Raw genomic sequence first — 18,522 nt, forward strand, 5'->3', positions numbered from 1 at the left:
TGTTTCATCATCAATTCGAGTAATTGAATTATGTGTAACAATCGTTTCTGGCTGCTAATCATTAACCCTAACTTGATTTAATCAACCAACAAACAAATAATCGGATTTAAATTCTAGGGTTTTAAACTTGAATTGGGGCTAAAGGGGAAACGGGTTACACATTTATCAGTTGTTAATTTCTAACAAGCTAACACGCTAGCTCGATGGCTGGTGTGTGTGTATAATGGGTCTGGAACCGGTCCAGGTGCGGGTTCAAATCCCCTGGACCTGTTTTGCATATTTATTTTACTTTGCTTAGATCCTTGTTTTATTTTTGATTATAATTATAATATAATATTAAATAAACTTTGTTTTAACGAAACCGAACCTCGAAAGTATTATTTTGGCCGTGGTTTCATGTCATATTTTCCTATCTATAAATGTATACATATTATATACTTTTATTTTATCTAAATATATATATATATATATATATATGCATAAATAATTAACATATACTTATATATACACGAATAATATGAAACAAAAAATATATTTTTATCTAAATCGATGGTTCAAATAATTTTTTGTTAATATAAATATATGTGTGTAACTAATGTTCATTAATACTTAATATTGGTTATTATCTATTAAATCCATTTACTTGGAAAGATAAAATATATCATTTATAGTATTTACCAAATAATAATACTAACTCTAATAATAATAATAATAATAATAATAATAATAATTTTGATCCTTAAATTAATAAAGATCTAATAATAAATCATTACTTAAAACAATCAAATCCAAAAATCGTTAAGTCTTGTTAATACTTCATTTATATTTAATTAACATTACCTTTAACAATTAGGGCATCTTTGTTGACGTACCTCGAAGGCTTGAACGTGTTCATCCTCATTTTCTTCTATTATCATCTCATCGTCACTAATCCACTCACTAAAAGGTAAGTAATTCACATCCCCGTTTTACCGTTTTATATTTTGGGGGCGCTATGCGTTAATCAATTTTTCACAACAATTCCACTGTTTGCGTTATATGATATTTCTCAATTAGTTATACGTGCAAATGTGACTATGTGTTTATTTTTATGTTTTGGTGGTTGGTATCTCATCCTCATCCTCATCCTCATCTTCATTAGTATGATCATACGCCGTCGAAGTAGCTCGTTATCCATAGGATTCGAGTGAAAAGACAACTTTTATATTATTGTTATGTTATTGTTATGCTAGTTGTAGTATTTCATATTATAGCAAGGAATTGTCATTTTTATATTATATGTATTCAAAAACCATGATTACTTGCTCAACTTTATGTTGACAAACTATGTATTTTCCCTCATGGCGCAGGTAAGCTACATTGGATGAAGTAAGAGGTTTGAAGAGTAGATTCGACCTTAGGATGCATGAATTAAAGACTAGTTATTTCTTTTTATTTAATTGTTATGTTTATTTCTATGAGACAATGTTTGTGCTTTTGCGTATTTGAATAATACGAAATGAATAATTTAGATATTGACACGTGTATTTACTTTAGTGTCTTTTGAGCTATGATACAATTATGTTGCGCCCTGGCATATTCTGCCGTAGGTTGGGGTGTGACAGATTGGTATCATATCCGAAGGCTATAAGATAGGTGGTTAGACATAACGGCCTAGTAGTATGTTTAGGGTCCCTATACGTGCACCCTACTTGTTTAAATTTTTGTACATAGCTTAATTTATTTAAATTGTTTATCATATACAATTTTACACGAAAGCACACACTTGTTCTGAGGCTATTCCTCAAAATCATTTTTCAAAATTGTAGGACGATTTTTAATCGGGAAATTCCTTAAGAATTCCCACCTTATACCTCTCTTCTCCTTGAGGATGATTCGTTCAATGGATACGTAGTAACTGTAAGGGGGACACACCTGTACACCGATCCCTTGACATAAATTCTTGCGAGCCTAAGGAAGTGCCATGCGCATACATCTCAATCAGCCATGAGACCTGGTTGCCTTCCTGGAGGGTGAGGTGTGAGTGTGAAACTTGTTAGGCCAAAGCGAATCACACCAAATGTTCACAAATCTACTTCCCTCATTCTATCAATCGTGGTCATGTGACGATCACATCCTTAAATCTATAACCGAATTCACGATGATACGTGTCTAAACTCGGTTTTCCGTATTGTGTTTTAGTTGAATAGTAGGGTGAAGTACATAAATACGGGGTGGTTACCGAAGTACTTCAACCATCTATCTCAACACCCCTCACAACTCAATTTTAAATCAACTTTATTTGGTTTTCGATATTTTCATTTCGTTGGAAGGAACCATGGTGGTTCATGAAATCCTAACCAACAAATGAAACCACATGTTTCAATTTTAAGTTATGTTATAATTATTCATTCATTTATTTATTTATTTATTTATGTATTGATTATTCCTCATTACGTCAACACTTATAAAATCACGTCTCATAAATGACCTCATTCTCAACCAAAACCACAAACTCAACCTCAAATTGTTAAATAAAATTCACAAGTATCAACTTATACAAACTTATACGTTTACAATATTTACCCAAGTCTCATAAGTTTTACACATTTGATCCTTGCAGTATGTCTTCCCGTCTCATCAACCGTACCCGCCGCGCCGACAACTCTAGCCGTCGCATGTCGTCTCGCATTACGAAGGGAATCGTGGAAGCCCTCCCAATGGTCATCTCTCAACTCCAAGCCGTGAATGCCGCTAATGTCCCCGCGAACCCTAATGTGTTCACTATCAAGCAATTCACCAATGCTAACCCGATCGATTACTTTGGGACTGAGGGTGCTACAACCCTTCTTCAATGGTTCGTGCACATGGAGAGCATGTTCCTCCACTGTGAATGTCCGGATGACAAGAAGACCATGTATGAATCAAGTGTTTTCAAATCGAATGCCCTAACTTGGTGGAATAGCAAAAAGAAAGACCTTGGGGCTGAGATTGCTACGGCCTTGCCATGGATGACCTCAAGAAGCTCATGTTAGACCAATTCTGCTCGAAATATGAACACCGGAATTTGGAAGAAGAATTCTGGAATTTAAAGCTAGAGGGAGGTGACAATACTGCCTAAAACAATCGGTTTCACGAATTGAGCATCCTCATCCCGCACATGGTCACTCCTTTGGAGCGTTCCATTGACAAATACATCACGGGTTTGCCGATGCAAATCCAAGATTCCATCCTTAGTCGTGACCCGAAAGAAGTTCATAATGCCATCACCCTAGCCAGTACACTCACTGAAAACCACGTTAAGGACGGGACCTTGACGCGTAAAATTTCCAAGAAGCCCAACGATAAGCCCGCATCCGAGCCCGTTAAAGAGTCCAAGCCCGAATCCTCAAAGCCCGAATCCTCCAAACACAACCACAACTCCTCTCATTACCGCAATAACAAACGAAAGCCCAATTTACAAAATTTTGTTATAGCCCAACCACAAGCCCCTCCAACCAAGAAACCATACACCGGCCCACACCCATTTTTCAATAGTTGCCAATGTCACCATCCATCCCAATCTACTTTCCGAGTATGCACCAATTGCCACCGATTCGGCCACCTCACCCAATACTGCCGTGTAGCACCCCGTGTGCAGGCCGCTCCATCGCGGTTCGCGTCGTCAAACCAACCCAACCGAGCCATCCCTCGTGCTCCAATCATTAATCCAGTTAGGGCTTGCTATAATTGTAGTGATCCAAACCACCTCCGCAACGCGTGTCCTCGACTCGCTCAAGCCCATCAAGCCTATGTTGCCCCAAAACCCTACTACACCTCCCAAGCCTACCAAGTTCAAACTTACCAACCTCAATTACCACAACTCATACCTCCTCCAAATCCTCAAGCTCAACCCATGCTCATGCAACCCTACCAAGCTCCAACCCCTCAAGCTTCAACATCTCTGTTAGTGTACGGATTTGGTGTCCGCAGCTGTTCGAACAGGATAGGGGTTGTTTAGTATTTATATTAATGTATAAAGGCACATTCTCTAAGGATGTTTAGCGAATGGGCCTCATTCGTTAAAGACTAGACATATTCGTTAATGTAAGAGCTCATTCGTTACTACTGTGTAACGAATGGAGGCTCATTCGTTAAAGTAATGCCCATTCGCAAAGGATGTTTAGCGAATGGGAGGTCATTCGCTATGGGAAGCCTCATTCGTTAGTAATGTTAACGAATGAGGAGGACTGCCTATAAATAGGCTTTCCCTAGTGAATGTGTATAGAGATCTGTGCCATATTTATCCCCTGTAACGTTACCATGCCGGATTTTCTCTGTAACTTATCCTCCATTAATGTATGAATACAAGCTTAACGTATCGATTTGCTAATAGATTCCTGGCTCGTAAACGTTCGTATAACGTTTCTACAATTGGTATCAAAGCTTTTCCGGCGAGAAACCCGTTTATCCGATGAAGATAACGGAATTTTCCGGCGACCAACTTCTCATTCGTTAATTTAAAAGTCATTCGTTACGGAAGTTTAACGAATGAGTTATTCGTTACAGTGTTTAATGAATGAAAAGCTCATAACGAATGAAACCTCTTTCGTGTACTGTTCATACGAATGAGGGTGATTAACATATGGAAGACATTCGTTAAGGGTTTAACGAATGTGAGTATTTTCGGAAAATTTTCTTAAACGAAATTTTTCAAGGATATTTTAAATATGCGGGATACTCATCTGGAAAATTTTGGTGATATATTTTCCGGCCGGCTTTTCACGCATTTCGATGGGCCGAGGGGGAGTAACCGATTAAGTTAACGAGACGTTTATTGAAGATTTTCGAAGAATTGTTCAAGACCTTGCCTAATTTTTCAAGAAAAGGGGGAGATAAAACTTTCAAAGAGCTTATTGGATCGTTATCTTTCTATCTTCGCAAGTGTTTCTTGAAAAATTACTGCAATTCGGGTGGTAATTCGTGATTGCAAAACTATGTTTGACCGGGTTCGAAACTGCAATTATTCTTCGATCATGAATTGATTTGTTCAAGATTGAAACCTGATTATGTGGGATACGAGTGTCTGTCCGATTACTTCTTTCTGAGGGACTTTGATCCTGACAATGTTGGCTATGAGTATTCGGCGGATTGCTTATGTTGTAGGGGACAATTCTTGAATGGGTTGATCTGATTGAGAATATACGAGTCTTGTCATCTGATTGAAGAATATGATCGTTCGGGATTGATTAACGAAGGTTGGAACTCTGAATCATATGCCCAAAGCATTAGCGCATCCAAGCGTATTAGTTGCCAAAGAGCTTCAAAGGGTTATATTTTGGGATAGACGTTATCGAGAGAGTGAAGACCGTTGTGAAAGATGTGGAATGATCAGGTTGTTTATGAAGATGTGTGACGAGGTTAAACGTAAAGACATTTTTACTTTACCGGTGCGACAGATAGCCGATGACTTGCTACTAATTTATTCGTTTAATTGAACCATATCATATGCCAGCTGGATGATCGAAATGATCACCTGGACATGCTTGTTTGAGGGGGAGATCTATACGAGTCGCTACAAGTTGTTGGTTTGCTTACAAAGAGTTATCTTTTGTCTATTTGCTCAAGCCCGAGAATCATCAACCAAGGGGGAGGTTGGTTGTACGGCTGATGATATGCAGTTAAAGTATTCGACTTTAACGTATTCATTGTTAACGTATTCGAAGTTAATGTATTGGTCGTTAACGTATTTGTCGCTAAAGTATTGAAGACTAAAGTATTGGATGCTAAAGTATTGGAAAGCATTCGAGAGCTACGGACAAGGGGGAGTTTGTTAGTGCACGGATTTGGTGTCCGCAGCTGTTCGAATAGGATAGGGGTTGTTTAGTCTTTATATTAATGTATAAAGGCACAGTCGCTAAAGATGTTTAGCGAATGGGCCTCATTCGTTAAAGACTAGACATATTCGTTAATGTAAGAGCTCATTCGTTACTACTGTGTAACGAATGGAGGCTCATTCGTTAAAGTAATGCCCATTCGCTAAGGATGTTTAGCGAATGGGAGGTCATTCGCTATGGGAAGCCTCATTCGTTAGTGATGTTAATGAATGAGGAGGACTGCCTATAAATAGGCCTTCCCTAGTGAATGTGCATAGAGATCTGTGCCATATTTATCCCCTGTAACGTTACCATGCCGGATTTTCTCTGTAACTTATCCTCCATTAATGTATGAACACAAGCTTAACGTATCGATTTGCGACTAGATTCCTGGCTCGTAAACGTTCGTATAACGTTTCTACAATCTCAAACCCAAGCACCTCAAGGAACTCAAGGGTGAGCTTTCACCATCAATGCTCATCAAGCCCGAAACTCGAACGATGTGGTGAACGGTACGTTTCTAGTTAACAAGCATCACACATCGGTATTATTTGATTCGGGAGCCGATAAGAGCTTCATTTCCTTTGATTTTGAGTACATACTTGATGTACCCAGTAGTAAATTGCCTAAGCCATTCACGGTAGAGATAGCTAACGGTAGTTCGATAGTTATTGACTCTATTGTCCGTAATTGCACGCTCACCCTTAATGGGCAAAAGTTTTCCATTGATCTTATTTTGATGCAAATGGGTAGCTTCGACGTCATCATTGTTATGGATTGGCTCTCTCTTCACCGTGCCGAAATTCTATGTTTCTAGAAGATTATTCATATCCCTATCAAAGGTGGCGTAATTCTAAACGTCGCCGGAGAAAGACCATTCTCAAAGCTAAACCTCATGTCGTGCCTTGAAGCTCAACGTTATCTGTGCAAGAAGTATGTCGCTTTCTTAGCCCATGTCACCACAAAGGACCGCGAAGAAAAGCAACTTTCCGACATCCCGATTGTTCGCAATTTCCCCAAATTCTTTCCCGAAGACGTTTCCGGACTCCCTCCCATACGTCAAGTGGAGTTCCGTATTGATCTTTTACCCTGAGCAAAACCCTGTAGCCAAAGCACCTTACCACCTTGCACCCTCCGAGATGCAAGAACTCTCCAACCAAATCCAAGAACTCATGGGAGTTCGTCTCCATGGGGTGCACCCATTTTGTTTGTTAAGAAGAAGGATGGTACTCTTCGTATGTGTATCGATTACCGTGAGCTCAATAAGCTTACTATCAAGAACCGTTATCCCCTTCCGCGCATCGATGATCTATTCGATCAACTTCAAGGATCCTCTTGTTTCTCCAAGATTGATCTCCGTTCGGGTTATCACCAACTTCGTGTCCACGAGGATGACATACCCAAGACCGCCTTCCGTACTCATTATGGGCACTTCGAATTCCGAGTTATGCCTTTTGGGTTGACTAATGCTCCCCCCGTTTTCATGGATCTTATGAATTGTGTTTGTAAACCCTATTTCGACAAGTTCGTGATTGTTTTCATCGACGACATCTTGATATATTCTAAATCCGAGGACGAACACAAAGATCATTTGCGCGCCATTCTTGACTTGTTGCAAAAAGAACACCTTTATGCTAAATTCTCCAAATGCGAATTTTGGCTAAAGCAAGTTCAATTTTTGGGCCACATCGTCAACGACAAGGGTATTCACGTTGACCCCGCTAAAATCGAGGCCGTTAAAAATTGGAAAACCCCTTCCTCTCCAACGGAAGTTCGCTCATTTCTTGGTTTAGCGGGATATTACCGTCATTTCATTCGCAACTTTTCGAAGATTGCTTCACCCCTTACCGCACTAACCCACAAAGGGAAGGTTTATGAATGGGGTCCCGAACAAGAAAAAGCGTTTTAAACCCTAAAGGACATGCTTTGCAATGCTCCTATCCTTGCTCTTCCCGAGGGAAACGATGATTTTGTTGTGTTTTGCGACGCTTCTATCCAAGGTCCCGGTTGTGTTCTTATGCAATGAGACAAGGTCATTGCTTAAGCTTCACATCAACTCAAGGTTCACGAGAAAAATTACACGACGCACGATCTCGAACTTGGCGCGGTCGTGTTTGCCTTGAAAATTTGGAGACTCTTTATGGCACGATATGTGTGGTCTTCACCGACCATAAGAGTTTGCAACACATATTTGACCAAAGGGATCTCAACATGAGACAAAGACGATGGGCCGAATTGTTAAGCGATTATGATTGCGAGATTCGCTACCACCCCGGGAAAGCAAATATCGTGGCCGATGCTCTTAGTCGTAAGAGGCACATTAAATCTGTCTTGCTCAATTGTGTCACCAGGCAATCCGACCTTTAATACCGCATCTTCGACGCTCAACACGTCTCCATCACCGAAGGAAGTTTATACGACGAGATGTCGTGTGGCGCCGAACTTCAACTTGAAACCAAACGCAAAGGTTTGCTTTATTATTTGAACCGTTTATGGGTTCCCGATCGTGACAGTATTCCCACATTCATCCTTGATGAAGCTCATAGGTCACGATACTCGATTCATCCCGGTGCGGATAGGATGTATGCCGATCTTCGTCCCATGTTTTGGTGGCCAGGAATGAAGAAAGATATTGCGGTATATGTATCCAAATGCCTCACATGTTCTTAGGTCAAAGCCGAGCATCAAAATCCGTTTGGTTTGCTCGACCAACCGCCGATCTCTGTTTGGAAATGGGAGGACATAGCTACGGATTTGTCACCAAAATCCCCACTACTCAAAGCCGCAATGATAGTATTTGGGTAATTATTGATCGGTTGACCAAGTCGGCGCATTTCATATCCATCCGAGAAAAGTTCTCCGTGAGTCAACTAGCTCAACTCTGTGTCAAGAACATCATTTGTCGTCATGGAACACCGAAGACCATTATCTCCGATCGTGATGGTCCATTTACCTCTCACTTTTGGAATTCGTTGCAAACCGCCTTGGGTACCCGTATTGATCTAAGCATTGCTTATCACCCGCAAACCGATGGTCAATCCAAGCGAACGATTCAAACGTTTGAAGATATGCTCCGCTCTTGTGTGCTAGACTTTGGTGGAAATTGGGATACTCACTTACCTCTCGTAGAGTTTTCCTACAATAATAGTTTTCACACTGGTATTGGCATGGCACCCTTTGAAGCTCTCTATGGCCGAAAATGTCGTTCCCCGATTTGTTGGAACGAGATTGGTGAATCGCAAATCACCGGTCCCGAGCTTGTTCAAGAAACTTCCTACCGGATTGCTATTATTCGTCAAAATCTTCTTGCCGATCGTAGCCGTCAAAAGAGCTACGCCGATAAGCGCCGTAAACCTCTTGAGTTTAATGTTGGTGATTGAGTTCTCCTAAAAGTATCTCCTTGGAAAAGAGTGGTTCATTTTGGTAAAAGAAACAAGTTATCTCCTCGTTTTGTTGGGCCATTTGAAATCGTTGAAAGGGTTGGTCCAGTTGCTTATCGTCTCGATCTCCCCGAAGAGCTCTCCAATGTTCATCCGACTTTTCACGTTTCGAATCTAAAGAAGTGCTTAGCTGAGAGAAACCTTCACATACCCCTCGACGAAGTACAAGTTGATGAATCTATGCGCGCAATCAAGAAACCCGTTGACATCATGGATCGTATGGACAAAGAAACTAAGCGTAGCTGCATTCCGCTAGTCAAAGTTCGTTGGGAATCCAAGCGTGGACCCGAGTTCACATGGGAACGGGAAGACCAAATGGAAGTCAAGTACCTGCACCTCTTCGTTACGACTTAATCTCTAATTTCGGGACGAAATTTTCAAAAGTAGGGAATGCTGTAACATTTCGATTTTTCGTTTTTCTTTTATTTGTAAGCGTTACCCGACCCGGTTCGTATTCGGTGAATCTATCAATAAAATATTTCTTTGGTTTAATTATTTATTTTACATATTTATTTAACTATCAAGAAAATGCAAATTAACCCGTCCTATTACTTCTAACTCGTTTTGCATCCACAATCAAAGTCTAGGGACCTTTTTGCGAAAAAGAATATTCAAATCTTTCTTCCCCTCTTTCCCTCACCCTGCTGCCGACAACACCCCCCCCCCCCCCCCCCCCACCTTGTCTTGGCCCTTAATTCTAGGACTTAATCAAAAATCAATATTATCAAATCGTTTACTAACCAAAATACGCTTCCACCGACGGTTTAAACAAGGAAAACGAATCAAATTAATATCGAATTCAATTAAAACGAATCGCGGCTGCCTCTAGCCACGTTACACTATATAAACACATATAAAACTCAACTAATCTTGCACACTCAATCCACACAACCTTGCGAACCAAAACCCTAACTCAATTGCTCTATACGAAGCTATTAAGACGTGATTTGGGATCGAGTCGTGAAACCTAGTTCGTCGTTCTCCCCTGTTTCATCATAAATTCAGGTAATTGAATTATGTGTAACAATCGTTTCTGGTTGCTAATCATTAACCCTAACTTGATTTAATCAAACAACAAACAAATAATCGGATTTAAATTCTAAGGTTTTAAACTTGAATTGGGGCTAAAGGGGAAACGGGTTATACATTTATCAGTTGTTAATTTCTCACAAACCTAACACGCTAGCTCGATGGCTAGTGTGTGTGTATAATGGGTCTGGAACCGGTCCAGGCGCGGGTTCGAACCCCCTGGACCGGTTTTGCATATTTATTTTACTTTGCTTAGATCCTTGTTTTATTTTTTATTATAATTATAATATAATATTAAATAAACTTTGTTTTAACACAACCGAACCTCGAAAGTATTATTTTGGCCGTGGTTTCATGTCATATTTTCCTATCTATAAATGTATACATATTATATACTTTTATTTTATCTAAATATATATATGCATAAATAACTAACATATACTTACATATACATGAATTATATGAAACAAAAAATATATTTTTATATAAATCGATGGTTCAAATAATTTTTCCTTAATATAAATACATGTATGTAACTAATGTTCATTAATACTTAATATCGGTTATTATCTATTAAAATCCATTTACTTGGAAAGATAAAATATATCATTTATATTATTTACCAAATAATAATACTAACTCTAATAATAATAATAACAACAACAACAACAATAATAATAATTTTGATCTTTAAATTAATAAAGTTCTAATAATAAATCTTTACTTAAAACAATCAAATCCCAAAATCTTTAAGTCTTGTTAATACTTCATTTATATTTAATTAACATTACCTTTAACAATTAGGGCATCTTTGTTAATGTACCTCGAAGGCTTGAACGTGTTCATCCTCATTTTCTTTTATTATCATCTCATCCTCACTAATCCACTCACTAAAAGGTAAGTAATTCACATCCCTCTTTTACCGTTTTATATTTTGGGGGCGTTATGCGTTAATCAATTTTTCACTACAATTCCACTATTTGCGTTATAAGATATTGCTCAATTAGTTATACGTGCAAATGTGACTATGTGTTTATTTTTATGTTTTGGTGGAAGGTATCTCATCCTCATTAGTATGATCATACGCCGTCGGAGTAGCTCGTTATCCATGAGATTCGAGTGAAAAGACAACTTTTATATTATTGTTATGTTATTGTTATGCTAGTTGTAGTATTTCATATTATCGCAAGGAATTGTCATTTTTATATTATATGTATTCAAAAACCGTGATTACTTGCTCAACTTATGTTGACAAACTTTGTATTTTTCCGCATGACGCATGTAGCTATATTGGATGAAGCAAGAGGTTTAAAGAATAGATTTGACCTTAGGATGCATGAATTAAAGACTAGTTATTTCTTTTTATTTAATTGTTATGTTTATTTTTATGAGACAATGTTTGTACTTTTGTATATTTGAATAATACGAAATGAATAATTTAGATATTGACACGTGTATTTACTTTAGTGTCTTTTGAGCTATGATACAATTATATCATACCGGCATATTCCGCCGTAGGTTGGGGTGTGACAATTGGCACTCACCTCGTCTCTTCCTTACGTTAGATCGCAACTCTTCCAGCCCAAACTTATATAAATATTGTTTTGGTTAATAGTAAAATGATAGATGAAAGAAATAGAACAATATATGTTAAATAACAAAATTATAATTAAAGTTACAAATTCACTAAACCTTTTGAAACGAATTAAAGCCGTAAATTATAGTATAACAATGAAAAAATATCACTTTTGTTACTGAAACAACAATACAAGTAAAGGTTTTTTTCACACAAATTATGGTCTTCAAAATAGATAAATAAAATTAGGCCACATTGCCTTCTTTAAGAATGGCTAGTTTTCAATGCCATTAGTCATTAGATAGTTGAGTTGATCTCCCCCAAGGGACATCCGTGTGGTAAATGATGTATGCCTCTTAACCTAAAGGTGAATGGTTTGAATCTTGTAGATGATGTTAGAATTAGTTAATAGAAATCTATCAGGTGGCGTTCAAAATTGAGTGAGTTGATTTGCATTATAAATAATTTATTTTATATAAGATTAAGTGACATATGTTTAATAATAAACAGCAAAAATCAACTTAGTTCAACAAAACACTACTTTTTTTTTTGTTATATAGTGACAAATTCCATTGCGTAAATAGCTATATTGTTTTTGAATGACGATGTTACTGAAGGTTGAACCATTGACCTCTCACTCTTAAATCCAGTTACTTTGCTGCTGGATCCAACCCCCACTTCCCATCTAAGGTGGCCATGTTTCCTTAAAGTTAGATATAATTTCAAAAATAATTTATCTTAACAAAAATTCTTACAATAATGTTTAATATATTTGTTAGTTTTAAAATTTCATAAATTCTAAAATGATTCCAACGTACAAATTATTCAAAATTGATTTCAACAGTCCTAACAAAATGTATGAGTTTGATCCAAATGCAATGCACTTGATGATAGTAGAGAATTAAACTAAAGACTGAAATGATGTGTTACTTTGGACCAATCACCAATGAAGAATATAGAAACTCCTTGGTGCTGATAAAGAACCTAGGCATCACATTATATGCCTTGGTCGCTCACATAGCTTAGTCAATCTATGTCTGCAAGGTGTCATTGTAAAAACAAACGCTATTGCTACTTCAGTCAACTTATTACTAGGAATGACGAACAACTTAAATATTAACATGTTAGGTCTTTTCCTTGTCTTTGATTGATGTTTAAAGGTCGGATTTACCGACAAAAGATTGAATGATCCTATGCTTGTCCTATCAAAAGCGGTTGAAGAGCTTAAGCATTAGTGGGAGAATGAATTCCTCCACATACTCCTCCAATCAATGTTTTAAAAACCAGTTTTTTAACCATACCGGGTTGAACTTAAAATGGTATAAATAGTTGCACCTGGTGATTTAACCGGATAGATTAATTAACCTTATAATTCTTTTAATGTTTTGCGATTCAAAAAGGGGTAGTGGCGCAGCTTGTTGCCCGCTTGACTTCTGTTTCGATGTAATCCAAAAGACATGATAATGAAGAATCCCACTTAAAATTATAACTACAAAATTATTAAAAAAGATCATGATTCCATAATAAAAAAAAGTATCCAACAATTGCTTGATGGCAATATTGAAAGCAATTCGATTCAATGACAAAGGCCGCTAAGTTACATTTAAAAGGGAGGCTAATGGTTCATGAATGGGCCGCTAGAAGTCTTTGGTTTAAAGTCTAAGCTCGATATTTTACCGTGAGGTTAAACTAGTACAACGGTACAAACTGGTATTCCCTCTAAATCCAGAGGTTAATATAAACCATTTGCCCAGTTTATCGGACTAAAACGTACTGAGCGGCAACAAGTTTAAACCGGTTTTCAAAACATTGCCTCCAATATAACAAAGTCCAAATAACGCCCAGTTTATTCGATTTCAGAATATGATGGCGATGAACTTTCCTTATACTCTTCTAAATCTATTTTGTCTTTGAATAATGCTTTATCTTTGTTTCATTATTTGTTTTTTTAGTTACAAACTTTTCACAAGAACCTACATGTTAAATGATTCCTGTTTAGATTCTCATGAAATTTGACATGTGTGTGGTTTTAAAATCCGAAAATCATTTCAATCAATAGCCAATTATTTGTTTTCCGGTGTACTTTTCTTTTACGACTATATGGAAAATTGATTATTTCACATCTTTTAGCATGCGTTGTTATAGTGTTTGCAAGGGTTTATATAGATTGGAACCAAATACGCAATTTACCAAATGTTTTTCGTTTTAGATTAAATCCTAAACATAATTGCAGCAAATAATTAACTGCTTGGTGTTTCGTCCATTCAAAATAGAATCCAAGGTTTGTTTTAAATGATTCCTATTTAGATTCTCATGAAATTCGACATGTGTATGGTTTTAAAATCCAAAAATCATTTTAATCGATAGCCAATTATTATTTTACGGTGTATTTTTCTTTTATGATTATATGGATAAATTGATTATTTCACATCTTTTAACATGCAATTTTATAGTGTTTGCTAGGGTTTAAATACATCGGCGAAGCCCGGACGAGTTTGTCGGGGAGGGAGGGGGGCTCAAAATTTATTTAAAAGAATCATAAATAAGGGGGCCGGGCTCAAATTTTCATTTGATTACGGTTAAATTTACACTGTTGCGCAAAAAACAGGGGACCGCCCCACCCTGGGCCCACACTAAGCTTTACCATTGTTTATACACCGAATGTTTTTTCGTTTTAAATTAAATCCTAAACATAATTGCAGCAAATAATTAACATTTTGGTGTTTAGTCCATTCGAATTAAGAATCCAAGGTTTTTTTTCTTTATGCAAAAGTGTAAAATCAATAAAAGTCGCATTCTTCTTTTCAACTAAATTCAAGTAAATACAAACATGATAAAAAGATTAGATTTTTGATAAGAAAGATCCAACGGCCAGAAACATTTGGTTGACTATAGTACAAACGACAAACGGAAAGTAAGGTCAAACGTTTCTTCATGCATAGTCATAGACCAATTGTTAAACGTATTTAATTTACCCGCCATATGCATTTCCTCAATTATTTCCCCCCTTTTTCCCTTTTTGACCTTTAGCTTTTATTTCCTTTCCTTTATCTGTTTAAATTCCTATTAAGCATTATATATATAAAAACATAATAAATAAATTATCAAGCAATATTAAAGTGATAACTCTAATATTCACTTGTGGTCTAGTGGTAGGAGGTTTGGATTTTTTAGTGAAGATCCAAATTCAAACCCCATTTATGTCGCTTTTGGTACGTGGATTATGAGAATGAAATATTTGAACTAAGCCTTACGAGGATGTCAGTTGGAATCCCGAGCCTACCTGGGTTTTAGTCCACCGCGTGTTACGCTAGAGAGTTCTACTCTTGTGGCGGCACAATGACTTTTAAATGGCAGCCGACAATATGGTTTCTCGGAGAAACGCCCAAGCCAAACTCTGAAGCAAGCGTAAGCCCGGCTAAGACAACATAGTCTGATCAAAGTAAGGAAACGAGACTTTTCAAATTTGGAGAGTATAATCGCCTAACACATAAGTAAGTCGTCTTTCTAAAAATAATTAAAGTGATAAATATAGAGAGAAATCATAAATAAATAAATAAAACACAAAGAACCTATTGTTTATCTTTATAATAAAAAGATATATGAAAGCATTTAACGTTTCCTTATAACTATATTCACAATGTTTTAGATACCTTAATCTTAAAGATTAAAAGCTATAAATTTCAAAGCCTATGCATATGCAAAGGTACAAATGGGGATAAAATGACTTAAAAGTATATCATATAATGTGGATAGACTAGTGAATATATACTTGGTTTGAGGCATCTTATGTTTCTTAACTCGTACAAGTTATGATTAGAATAGGACATCGTTATACTAGGACGATTAGATTAAATAGTTTATGTATTGACCTAGACACCTTTTGTATAAGTCGCAACATCCTTAGCCCAAAAACTGGTGTGACGAGTTACCTGGTCCACATTTGAACAAGCGAGTTATGCATTTTAACTTGAACACCTTGCATTTGTCTCACTTACCAAGTCAATATATTGAGCATGGATCTTTACATTAAAACAACAATGCATTGACACAATAATCTTCGTATTGGCTATGGTGATTTTGCATCTTTATAAAATTTTAAATACGTAAGTAACATACTGACTATATAATTATAAGCTAGTCTAATGATCGTCTCACTAAAGTTACTTTACATTGATCTAATCATTCTTAACCACTAATATTGGCATTCATTACTGTATAATTTGGTTCGTCATACCATTAATATAATTTGCTTTGACCAGATGGATTACTCACCCAATAAGTCACATAATTTTGTTTGCTTGGCTTGGTGGAGGTCTCCTAGGAGGCCATCCATCATAGTATTTCTTCCACCTAAGCACACCTAACGATAGAGTTTTCATCTACTCCACATCCAATGCGTCTAGAACGTGTTAGTAATGTTTGAGGCGATGCATTATTGCATTCCTTATGAACCATGAATCTCTCATGGCCATAGCCGACGTAAAAGTTTCCCAGAGTGTTACAATCTCGCAAATACCGTATGCTTTGCCTCCAAGGATTGCCATCGAAAAACTCATAAACTGATTTTTGGTTTTCTAACGGAGACTTCCCAAAAGGTAACTTATCCTGTTAATACCCATACTAACACACTTGAATATGTATTTAAATTTTTATCAACTTCACAACCAATACACCCAAAATATGTTACTAACATTTTTTTTAAGACTTGAGATTCCTTATAAAACATTGAATCTCTCTTTTGTTTTGAAGTAAACATATCTAAATTACTTTAATAAAGTCAATATTATCGCTATTAAAATGTTGCCTACACATTCAAACAACAACTATGACCAAATTTAATATCTTACATTTCCACGAAGAAAACTTGTGACTAGTTTGGCTAAAAAAATCAAATAAATAAAATAAAAAATAAACAAGGATGGACTATGGGGTTGGATCTTACTCGTACCTACTTTTGACCAGGCAGAATGATAAAACGACAAGGCTGTCATCCACCACTCACTTTCCTCACCCTCACCCTCTATTTACCTCACCGATCCCATTACTTTGACCTCTTCTTATCATTATCACCAACAAACTCTCTTCCTACAACCAAATTTTCATGGTCCAATAACCAAACCAAACCATGGCCGTAGATCTTATAACGGGCTTCAGAAACACAACCACTGCCTCCGCCGAAACCGCAGCCGTTCAGGAAGCCGCTTCGGGCCTCGAAAGCGTCCAAAAGCTCATCCGTCTGCTCTCTCAATCGCAGTCTCACCAACAATCAGCAACGGATTATGAAGCCGTTGCTGACGTGGCAGTCACCAAATTTAAGCGTGTTATATCCTTATTAGACCGGCCTACCCGAACACTCACTGGCCATGCCCGCTTCCGCCGTGGTCCCGTCAATTCTTATCAGAGCCAGCCGGTTATAAATAGCCAAAACCAAAACGATGTCGTTTTGGAGGAGTGTGAGACTAAGGTGTATTGTCCAACACCTATACAGCAAGTACCGGCGGATCCGGCAGCGGCCACAGGAAGTCAACCACCGCTAATGTTTCAGAGGAACAACTCGTTGTCTAAAACGATTAGTTTCTCGTATTCTCCGGCGGTTTCTCGAGCTAGCTCGTTTGTGTCGTCGTTGACCGGAGACTCCGACGGGAAACAGGCGTCAGCCGGTGGTAAACCGCCGTTGTGTTCTTCGTCGTGTATGAAACGGAAGTGTAATTCGTCGGAAAATGGCGGTTCCGGCAAGTGTCATTGCTCTAAACGAAGGTAATTACTAATTAATACTCCCAAACCCTAATTTATCAGTTATATATCACCAATTTGTCTCAACATTCGATTACAACTACAGAAAGCTGAGGTTGAAGAGAGTAATTAGGGTTAAGGCGATTAGCATGAAGCTTGCTGATATTCCACCGGACGATTATTCATGGAGAAAGTACGGTCAAAAACCGATTAAAGGATCTCCTCATCCAAGGTAAATTAAACCTAATTCCGCCATTGAAACATGCAAATTTTGAATAAATTATTAAATTGATGTCTAAATGTTACAGAGGATATTACAAGTGTAGCAGCGTAAGAGGCTGTCCAGCTCGGAAACATGTAGAACGAGCATTGGATGATCCAAGCATGTTGATTGTGACGTATGAAGGAGAACATAATCACGCTCTTTCTGTTGCAGAAGCTTCTGGACTTATATTAGAATCGTCTTAATTTTGTTCAATTTTTATTCTAATAATTAGATGTAATGAGCATAACTAAGTTTAGAATTTGAATCAAGTGAACAGAGTATTTTTATTGTTATTATTGTTAAGGTAGTGAAAGTTTGGTAACGACTTTGGAATCAGTTCCATATCTTGGCTTTAAAATATGCTAGATTGTGTTTTAATGTTGATTAATTAATTTGATTCTTTTGGAGGTCATGTTACAATGATGGTTATATTAGCCAATTGATTGTGTTTTACTTTTTTTTTCTTTTAATATGAAGATGGAGATTTGAGACAGAAATATAGATATTTGTTTAGTTTGTAACATTCTCTCTGGGAAATACCTTTTTGTGATTAAGAAAAATAGGGGGGAGTGGGTTGTCTTTGACTAAAATGGGAGGAGTTGAAAATTTGGAGGGAGGTGGTGGATTTGATTTTGATAGACT

The 18,522-nt window shown here is 37.2% G+C and overlaps 1 protein-coding gene across 1 annotated transcript; it reads left to right on the forward strand.

The window, feature by feature from the left end:
* The first annotated feature begins 16,979 nt into the window (after positions 1-16,979).
* Positions 16,980-18,201, forward strand: LOC143631204 (putative WRKY transcription factor 7). Its single transcript, XM_077100036.1, has 3 exons — positions 16,980-17,639; positions 17,722-17,847; positions 17,924-18,201. The coding sequence occupies exons 1-3, from the start codon at positions 17,008-17,010 to the stop codon at positions 18,081-18,083; spliced, it is 918 nt and encodes a 305-aa protein (XP_076956151.1). The 5' UTR covers positions 16,980-17,007; the 3' UTR covers positions 18,084-18,201.
* Positions 18,202-18,522: the final 321 nt, after the last annotated feature.

This window comes from Bidens hawaiensis, unplaced genomic scaffold, assembly GCF_021521415.1.
Source record: "Bidens hawaiensis isolate Kalapana, Puna unplaced genomic scaffold, B.hawaiensis_p1.1 tig00005959_1, whole genome shotgun sequence".
In the NCBI taxonomy this organism is placed as follows: Eukaryota; Viridiplantae; Streptophyta; class Magnoliopsida; order Asterales; family Asteraceae; genus Bidens; species Bidens hawaiensis.